The 10,024-nt window shown below is 40.8% G+C and overlaps 1 protein-coding gene across 1 annotated transcript in view; it reads right to left on the bottom strand.

Moving 5' to 3' along the window:
• Nucleotides 1–383: 383 nt before the first annotated feature.
• SELP (selectin P) overlaps nt 384–10,024 on the bottom strand; it is a 37,186-nt gene continuing 27,545 nt past the window's right edge. The window contains exons 9-14 of the mRNA XM_047783982.1: nt 8,058–8,267; nt 6,882–7,067; nt 5,644–5,763; nt 3,189–3,219; nt 1,697–1,752; nt 384–1,124 (exon numbers count right to left, since the gene is read on the bottom strand). Coding sequence (XP_047639938.1) covers nt 1,698–1,752; nt 3,189–3,219; nt 5,644–5,763; nt 6,882–7,067; nt 8,058–8,267 — 602 coding nt within the window. The 3' untranslated portion in view covers nt 384–1,124; nt 1,697. The remainder of the gene's footprint in view (nt 1,125–1,696; nt 1,753–3,188; nt 3,220–5,643; nt 5,764–6,881; nt 7,068–8,057; nt 8,268–10,024) is intronic.

Below are 10,024 nucleotides of genomic sequence, written 5' to 3'. Positions count from 1 at the left end.
CAAAATTCTTTTAACCTTTAGTTAGACTGTTACACCATTTTTATTTGCAAGCTTTATTTGCATTTTTATTTGCTTGTTTACCTAGTGTCACATGTTCATTGCCTCACATTTCACAGAGACAGGACAACTATATTGTTTGGCTGTCTTTTTTTTTTTTGCATCAGTTTCAGAACTTTCAACAACCTATTTATTAAGCATGTGAATTAAAGAACATGGAAAACACATCTGTTCTTCCCTATAGAACATTCATTCAGATGATAAAGACCTTTTCTGCTTTTCTGATTTTCTTCTTGTGTGTATGGGGGTAGAAAGATATATATTTGCTAACCAAAGGGGTGAGCTGTAATTGGGACAACTGTAATTGCGCATTACATTGATTTAAATAAGGTGATGAACATAGACTTTATTTAACAAAACACCACATAATAGAACAATGGCATTTGGGGGAATCCTTTTAATTAGACATTCACATATTGGTCTTTGGGTCTTTGGGTCTTTTGGCGGGGAGAGTGACAGTGGAGGGAAGGTCTACAGTGCCATGTACCTTCCGGTCCTAATTCTCAGTCTTCTGCGGCCTCTGGTGCCATCCAGAGGCTTCTCTGGAACCTCTCAGCAGAGGTCTAAAAGGCTTCATAAAAGGCAAGCACTGAAGATCCCAGAAGGTCCTACAGAAGTTCCCTCTCATCAGAGATGCTGCCTGCTTTCCAAAAAAGTAGAGGATGACTTCCTCCAATCCAAAAATAAAGAGACCTTTTTATTTTTCCACAGTCTGGCCTTCTGGTGAGTCAGATGCTCCAGGCTCTAGCTAATTAGTATCTCAAGTGACAGCTGGGGCAAAGCCCACAGACCACTTCAGAAACATGCAGTCCCAGTTCCTGAGGCTTGGGTTGGAGGAAAAGGAAATGGTGCAGGAAGGGGCAGTGGGTAGAGTTGGGGCTTGTGGTACAATTCTTCTGCTCTGATCTAGAGCTTATCTAAAGGAAATTTCATGTCCTTTATTCACAAGTATTTACAGAAAACTGCAGTAGATATGCTACAGTTATGGTCAAGTCTATTGAGAGGGCTGATGTTCAAAAATAGGATCCTGTCGATGTTGAGTGAGGGGACCAAGAGAAGGACATTTTCTGAAAATGAAACAAAAAATTAAAATAATTATATTTTCCTCAGCAAATAAAAGAAATAAAGAAAGCTCTAATCCTATGTCTCCCGTGAGGCTCAGAATAAGCTTTTTCTAGATTCCAGATATTCTGCCATCTTGGCTACTTTTGTTAGGAAACTCAGCTACTTGCTGAGCTTTTTTGGGGAGAAAGAAGGTAGCAGGTTATTTTTGTTTTCCCAGCAGGTCACACAGGAAAATGGTTCCATAGTCTGTAAAATTTTCCCAGCCATCATGACTTCTGGTTATCAAGCAAGACCACAGTGTTAGTACCATCTAGCAGCCAGTAATGGGAATGTCATATATCCCGAAATAAGTTTTGTCTAATTAGAACATTTCTATCCCAGAGGAAATGGAAATCCTCCTGTGAATGTACTTTCTATTATCACTCTACTGCCATGCCTGTTCCCTATCGCCAATACAATTTCCTGCATGCTTAAAGTGTAACTCATGACTATATAAAGAAAAGTCAAGCTTTATATTCTTCCTCTTTCCCCTACTATTCTATTTCCTTCAAAAATACCTTCATAGGTTACTTACCTTAAGGATTCGGATCAAAGGCAGCATTTGTAAAAACTCCATATGTTCCTAGGTGGCTAAAGAACAGAAACACAAAGATGACCTGCCATGTAGTGCTTTGTCCTTGACCCCAGTCCTGCACATGGTTCTTTCAGAGGCCATGGATTACCACCCCACCCCTGGAATTCTCTGCTTTTAGAGGGAAAAAAGAATAAAAGCCAAAGAGATTTTCAAGATCCCACTTAACAGCTCTGGATTAATGCATTGTGTTTTGTACCCATGTTAAGTTGTTATTTATTTTTCTTTTGGTTTGGAAGTATATTTATTAAACTCTAAATAATGGCCATTCCTATCAAGTATATTTCTATACGCTTGTTTTATTTTTATTTATTTTTATTTTTTATTGATGCTTTAGTACTATGCACCCCCTGCTGTATCTTCTTCTTGGTGAGAGAAAATCCTTATAAAATTCCAGCCTTTATCCTTGACCATATGGCAATAGTTTTCAAAGCATGGTAGTATTGTTCCCTATGGGAATATTTTGACTTTCATAATGACCAAGCCTTATTGTTGGCATTTAGGGCTGGTGCCAGGGGCACTGGATGTCCTAATATGCATGGGGTACCAAAGAATTGTCTTACACACTCCATATAGCTTTAGAATATCTACTCAACATTCATGGAAGTGAAAAATGTCTGAGCTTGGAAATTAACTGCTTTTACATACAAATATTAAGTTTTTTTGTGCATCTTTTAAAATGTAATTGCCATGTGAATTGAGGGAAGATAATAACAGGTTATCCAGCTCTTTACCAGACTTGTTCATCATTTTAAAAAAATCAGGTTGGTGTTGGCAATGCTTCTCATACTGTTTGAGTCACTAATAGACTATTCCTATCAGTTGGCCTTTATGGCTGTTGCCTTCACTGTGATTCTACTTGAACAAAGATACAAGCCTCTAATGACCGCATAGCATCTGCTCGTGGAGCCCAAGCTCTAGTATTATATTTCTTTTTCTTTTCTTTTTAGGGCCCCACCTGTGACATATGGAAGTTCCTGGGCTAGGGGTCCAAATCAGAGCTGCAGCTGCAGGCCTACACCACAGCCACAGCCACAGCCACACCAGATCCCAGGAACATCTGCAACCTATGCTGCAGCTTGTCTTGCCAGACCCTTAACCTGCTGAGTGAGGCTAGGGATCAAACCTGCATCCTCATGGACACTGCATTGGATTCTTAACTCACTGAGCCACAACTAGAACTCCTCTAGCATTTTATTTCTAGGTCATTTTTCCTTGTACGTCTCCTTTATATTTTGATTAGGGCACTTATTGATTTTTAAAAACATTACATATTGTTAGGATGTATTATCTGTGTTTTACTTCCAAACTGGTAAAGGGGACATTGACAAAGATTTGTTGCAAAAAGGGGGCATCTGCATAATCATTCTGACATACTACAGTGAATTAAAAAGTCAAACTAGGAAAACTTAATCATAAAGCATTTTCACATTACCTTTGAGGGCTCAAGGGGCTTTTCCCATCATCTGAAATAAGCAAGATGACACAAAAGATTGGTTTAAGAGAAAAAAATGAGATAAAGGAGAAAGGTCATCAGTAATGAGAATTACTGGGGATAATCAGCAGACTGATTCCAGATGGACTCACTCTAAGGGATGTGTTGGGACCAATCGATCCCTGAGGGTAGGTCCTGTTTTAGGCTAAAGTAAACATTTGAAAATATGTAACTCTCCAGTTCACTCATCCTTCTCCTCTTTCCTTTCAGCAACAACCTCTCCTTCTACCTCTGCTCTCTGCCTTCAGCCTCTTGGCTACTTTTGGTTGTTGTTGTGAGAACACTGGTTCTTAAAACTCATGTCTTTGACTCTTGAGACCCTCTCTCTTTGCATCCTGTGACACACTTCCTCAACCATTAGTTGGGAAAACTAATTTTATAAACAAATTCACACCAACATAACAGCAGATGGTTTCCTTTCTGGGTCACATATGTCATTGGGGGGCCTCCTGTATTAATCCAAATTGTGGACTGTGATAGTGGAAACTTCCAAAATGGCAGCAGGTCTGTCAACTATCTCATGAGCGCATAAAAAGGGGAAAACATCTCATGGCTAAATAAATTTAGTAAATATTAGGTACAATGAAGATGAACAAGTATATTTGTTATGGGGCATGACTGAGACTTCAGTGTGATAATGAATGTGCATTTTGAATCTGTAGAAGAGGGACAGAATATGCCACAGAATATCTGCCCATGGAATCCTATAAATTTAAAATCAAATTGGGACAGGTCAAGAGAAAACTCCCTATCCCCACTAATGGATTTATTTCTTGTTGAGATATTGGAAGATGAGTGGCTGCTGGTCCCGCTCCATGGTTCAGAGGGCTCCCTGGATATGTCTCAGAACTAAGAAAGAACTTGGGGAAAATGCAGGAATAATGTGATTCCTACATGGCAGTGGAGATTAAGATGCAGGTCTTAGGAGCTCTTGACTCTGCCTTCTAGATTTGGTTAAGCGAGCACAGATGCTGCACAGAGGGATTAGCTGTAGCTTTTTGGTCTTTAAGCAAATGTGTTACTTTTGTCTTTTGTCCTATTCACTAATCACAGGAGAGTATTTGAAGGAACTTTAGAAAACCATTGCAACTAATGCAATGAAGACTTTCTTTGTGAATGAAGAGAGCATGTGAGTAGGGAACAAGGGGTCTCTCTCCTGAGCAGTTAAAAATAGGTGTTGAAATCTCAATTCCATGACAATGCTGTCAGGTAGTTTTTTTGTTTTGTTTTGTTTTGTTTTGTTTTGTTTTGTTTTTTGCTTTTTAGGGCTGCACCCATGGCATATGGAGGTTCCCAGGCTAGGGGTCAAATTGGAGCTACAGCTACAGCTGCCGGCCAAGGCCACAGCCAATGCCAGATCCCAGCCACATCTGTGACCTACACCACAGCTCACGGCAACGCCAGATCCTTAACCCACTGAGTGAGGCCAGGGATCGAACCCTCAGCCTCACGGTTCCTAGTCGGATTCATTTCCATTGTGCCACGATGGGAACTCATGTCAGGTACTTTTAATGTTGGCACTTTCAGTCCCTGGATTTGATCTCCTGACCCCCTCCGATACCCCCAGTTGCTTTCCATGAGGAATAATGAAGAGCCCCGTTAGCTTATTAAAAGTGGTTTCTCAGCTTATGGGCAGGCTGAACTTCTGGGACAGACAGTGAAAACATCTTTTAACTCCTAAGGCTCTCTCTCTTTTTTAAATCCCTAGGCCAGAGCTATTTTTTGATGAACAGTCTGGTAAACATAATTTTCCTTATAGACAGTCTTCGTCCATTTTGGTTGCTTTCTTGCTTCAATCCTGAAGTAGCTCCACAAGTTTTCAGGAGCAAGAACACATCTCTTAGCTTGTTATAAGAGCCATTTATTAAGCAGCAGCTCTTTATACCTCTAGCTTCATTTTTCACTTCCTCCACCAGTTTTTTCTGATTCGGATGCTTAACATTTTCTGATAAATGGCTGAGCATAACACTTTTCCAGCTATTTCATCCTTTTAGGGCTTTTCACAAGATATTATCTCTGCTAGAACTCGATTTCATTTTTTTTTTTTCTTTTTAGGCCCCACCCGAAGCATATGGAGGTTCCCAGGCTAGGGGTCAAATCAGAGCTGCCACTGCTCGCCTACACAGCAATGTGGGATCTGAGCCATGTCTGTGACCTACACCACAGCTTGTAGCAATACCGGATCCTTAACCCACTGAGCAAGGTCAGGGGTCACACCCGCCTCCTCATGGATAATATATTGGATTCTTAACTCACTAAGCCACACTGGGAACTCCAGCCTTGTTTTCTTTTAATGCAAATATTTTCAGACATGTATTACTGAAGTTGTGGTTTTACTGCCCCATCCCAAACCACATGAAAGAAGAAAATAAGGAGGTTATTCTTTCCTCTTTACCTTTTTGTCTGCGGCGCTTCCTTAACAGAGCCAGGAGTGTCCCACCCATCACTAAACCTGTTGTAGAAGCCACTGCTCCACCAAAATAAGTCAGGGCTTCCTGGATAGTCAATGGCCCTGCTGCAAAAGAAACACACCCATGTGTGAGACATAAGACATGAACTGGACAGAAGACCATCATTCCCCCAGAAGGCCCCCAGAACCCTAAGATGTGCAACCAAGTAGGTCATCAGAGGTCCTTGCAGTGCTAACGACCCAGCACACAAGAATATCTGCAAGTCATAAACCACTGCAACAGGATGTGAGACAAGGCCTGGTTTTCTTCCTGATGCTTAGATATCAAACATAATTTCCAAAAGAGTCAGGGTAAGGACTCAATAAAAGGAATTAAATGATTAAATGGTAGATACAATAAATGGAAGTTTACATAAATAAGTTGTGGGTAATTTGGGGGAGGATAATCAAAGATTCAGTTATTTAGCAAAAAGTTGTTATAACCAGTTGCTAGAGAAAAAAGTGGGAAAAAGAAGGGGTGGGAATGAAATAAACCTTAAAAACAGATGGACCTTAATTAAGGAAGATCTACATATTTTGGGATGTATACAGTGAATAAAGATCTTCTGAGGAGTTCCTGTCGTGGCTCAGTGGTTAACGAATCTGACTGGGAACCATGAGGTTGCAGGTTCCATCCCTGGCCTTGCTCAGTGGGTTACGGATCTGGCGTTGCCGTGAACTGTGGTTTAAGTTGCAGATGTGGGTCTGATCCCAAGTTGCTGTGGTTCTGGCGTAGGCCAGTGGCTACAGCTCCAATTCGACCCCTAGCCTGGGAACCTCCATATGCCGCAGGAGCGGCCCTGGAAATGGCAAAAAGACAAAAAAAAAAAAAAAAAAAGATCTTCTGAGATAATAAATTAGAATTCTGCATTAAATAACCTCGAATTTAAAACATTTTGAAACTTCAAGACGTACTGCATAGAGCTTTTAAGAAATGGAAGAATTCATTGCACACATTGGAGCTCTGAAAAAAGAGCAGTGATTATCTACGTGAAGTCACTGAGTTTGATTCCCACTGCTCCGCATAAGGCAAGGAAATTCTGATTCATTGTGAAACAATTATTAAATGCAGGGGAATCCCAGTGATGGAAAGTGAGACTACTGTCATAAATACACAGAGGAGAAATACTAATTTTGTTGTTTTCTGTATCAAAGTGACTTCCTAATCTGTATGGGAAACATACCTAGGCAGGTTGGCATCGTAGTTGACCACTCTCCATTCTCTTTGCACACTGTTAACTCTGAGCCATTAAGTAATTGACCCTCTGGACAATGGAAGCTGCAGGTTGATCCATAGCTGAAACTTCCCCAAGGGTTGGAGCAGTTCATCACTATTGGCCCAGTAATGTGTAGCTCATAGCATTTGACAGCTGCAGAAAAAAAGAACACAGGAAAAACAAACATAGAGAATGAAGGTAAAAGAGATTATGGTTTCATTGGAAACCTGGCTAGCATTGCCAGTAGATAGGGTAGAATACAAAAGATCAGAAGGGAGATGAGCCACTTTTGACATTCACACCAGCTCTTCCAACATCACATGGACTCAGAGAATGATTGCCAAAGAGCTAGAGGGGGCACATAGTAGAATTCAATAAATAACTGTCAAAAATTTTGTTTTTCCTACAAAAATACTATCTATGAATTTTTTCTTCTCAAAAATACTGTTGTTCTGAGTGTTATTATCACTACTGCTGGTGATTAGCTAGCATGTCAGCATGTATTTCTGAAAATAATTTTTCAGCATTGCTGGCCCCTGAAAGTATGAAAGAAGTAGAAACTGCCACCTTCTTTAAACTATTTTTCATGAAATTTCAGGCTATTCTCCCAATTTTGTGTATAGGGAACTAAATTGAACTCAAATTTAACTCAACTCAGGAAATTAAATTTAACTCAGATAAATGTTATTGAACAATAGCGACATTTGCAAAGCACTCTCCTGTGCTTCCTGGGAATCAGTGATGAAAGGGACACAGTACTTCCTGCATAGGGAAATAGGTCTTCAAGGAGTATCATACATGTTTTATCTTTTTGTTTCGGTTCCAATTATGAAAATATGGAATGTTTATACTGTAACATCGTAATATAATTGCAACTTGCATTTCAAAATTCATGCAGCTGGTTTCATGTTCAGCATGCGTATTATTCTAATGCATTTTGGACATTTACAAATGTTTTCTCCTTTAGGTCTTTGAGTACCCAGGGCACAAGGAAGGGGAAAAGTGATATGCCTGTTGCATATTACTTCTAACTGGGACTGGTGTGGATTGCATGGAGGAGCTAACACTCATTGTGGTTAGATGGGATTTCAGAGGCATGTACGATGACTAGCTTGCTGGAAGATGGCATCCTTTTCACGTTACCTCTGCATACTGGAGCTACTGCTGTCCATTGTCCAGAAGGTCTGCATCTCAAAGCATTGTTTCCCATGATTGTGAATCCAGTTTTGCATCGGAAGTAGCAAGTCGTATTCAAGCCGAAGGTTCCCAGATGATGTTGACAGTGCATTGTTCCCTGCTCTGGAGTGATGAGGGCTGGGCACTGCACCTCTGAAGGAGGAGCTGATACTATGCCTGTTGTGAGAAAATGTTTTCAAGTTAGAGAGCTCCTAATTAAAAGGAGTATAACAGAGTTAAGAATGACATGGAATAACTGCCTTCCATTCCTTTCATAATCAGGGAGGTTTTCACTCCTTAAGGAAGTTAAGGAAAACTATCAATTTCAGATATGAAAGCCAGCTGAGAAAAATGACTTAAAATTATCCTTGGAGAGAGGTTGGATTCAGGTCTTTGTTCCATTCTGAGGGTTTCGCAGAGGTGTGCGGGTAATGGCTACCAAGGGCGTGGCAGAGGAGGAGAGAGAGAGAGAGGAGACTGTTTTAGAACACAGCAACTGAAATCAGTGTGTGTGTGTGTGTGTGTGTGTGTGTCCCTAACACACCAGGGCAGCACTGGGTTAGAAATGATCGTTTGAGTTCCTGGTGCTTTGTCACCAGGACAGATGAAAGAGCAGCAGCTGACAGGAGATTGGTTTCCTGAAACGCTCACACACAAGGGGCTTTAGAGGTGATTTCAAAGGGAGCTGGTGATTTGTTGGGAGAGATAGTGATGCAGTCATGTCATTTGCCCCTGGACAAGAGAGGGAGTCTGTTTCCTTGACATCATCTTCAGAGACAGAGCCAAAGACCTTGCCAGCAACGACAAGTGATTGGAAATTGGGAAAGGGAGTCATAAAATACTTCCCCCTGACAAAAACTCCTTCCTCCAAACAACTGGTGGAAAGAATTGGGTCCAAATCCTGCCACTGTTACTTACTAGCAATGTATCTAATAGACAATAAGCTTTCTGAACCTCAGTTGCTTCATCTATGGTATGGGGAAAATAATAACCCTTGCCTTGCAGGAATCTTTAGTTACATAAAATAGCAAGTTAGCTAAACTGGAGGTAAAAATTAAAAGTATTTTAAAAATCATGGACACAAGGGAGACACACAATGTAATTGGCCACCTGCAAATGCTCTTCCCACCAGTCTCAGCTTACAGTGACCAGCCCCAAATGAGTCTACTTGTTCACTTATAAAAAAGGATAAATGAGATCCCATGGTTCTTTGCTGCAGTTTATATAGGCAGAGTTTGATGTGCTAGAGGATTTGATTTGGTTGGGGATCATGGTCTGTGACTTTTGGCAAGTCACTTAACCTCGCTGAATCTCAGTATCGTGACTTCTAAAATTTGGAGAATAGCATGATGTTACATAGCTCTCAGGATTTTTACAAGGCTCAAAAGTGAAAGCACTCTGTATGCAAATGTTAATGGCTAACAAAATGTACTTCTGGCAATTGATGAAATAACACTCAGATCAAACATATTGGCATTAAAAAATGAAGACTAAGAGAATACATGGTTTAGGGTGTTTCTTCTTCACTGTTTGGCCTGATTGAGTGGTGTAAGGCTTTAAACCAAAGATGGAGGTAGTATGCATGAACCTAGGGTTGTTTTTTTTGGCCACGGATTTGAACTGCTTGAGGTTTCTAGAGCATTTTCTATACCTTTCTCTTCCTTTCTACTCTTCTCTCCAGCTACATTCTTCCCAATCTCATCCATTTGTCCAGAGACCTAGTTACTCTCAGCCACTTGAACAGTTTTTCTGTATTCAGTGGGGGCGGGGTTGGTAGGGGGGAAGAGGAGAAAAGTCAAGAAGCCTAAAACCAAAAGGACAAATCACAGGGTGCTGGTGCCATGAATCCATTTGCAGTTCCTTTGTGGCCTTGCCTTCTGATAGCTGGGGTGGAGAGACAGGGGCAAGGGGAGGAGGCTTTGGAAAGGGAAATT

Source organism: Phacochoerus africanus, chromosome 6 (assembly GCF_016906955.1).
Source record: "Phacochoerus africanus isolate WHEZ1 chromosome 6, ROS_Pafr_v1, whole genome shotgun sequence".
Classification (NCBI taxonomy): Eukaryota; Metazoa; Chordata; class Mammalia; order Artiodactyla; family Suidae; genus Phacochoerus; species Phacochoerus africanus.
This window is presented reverse-complemented; position numbering and strand designations above follow the sequence as displayed.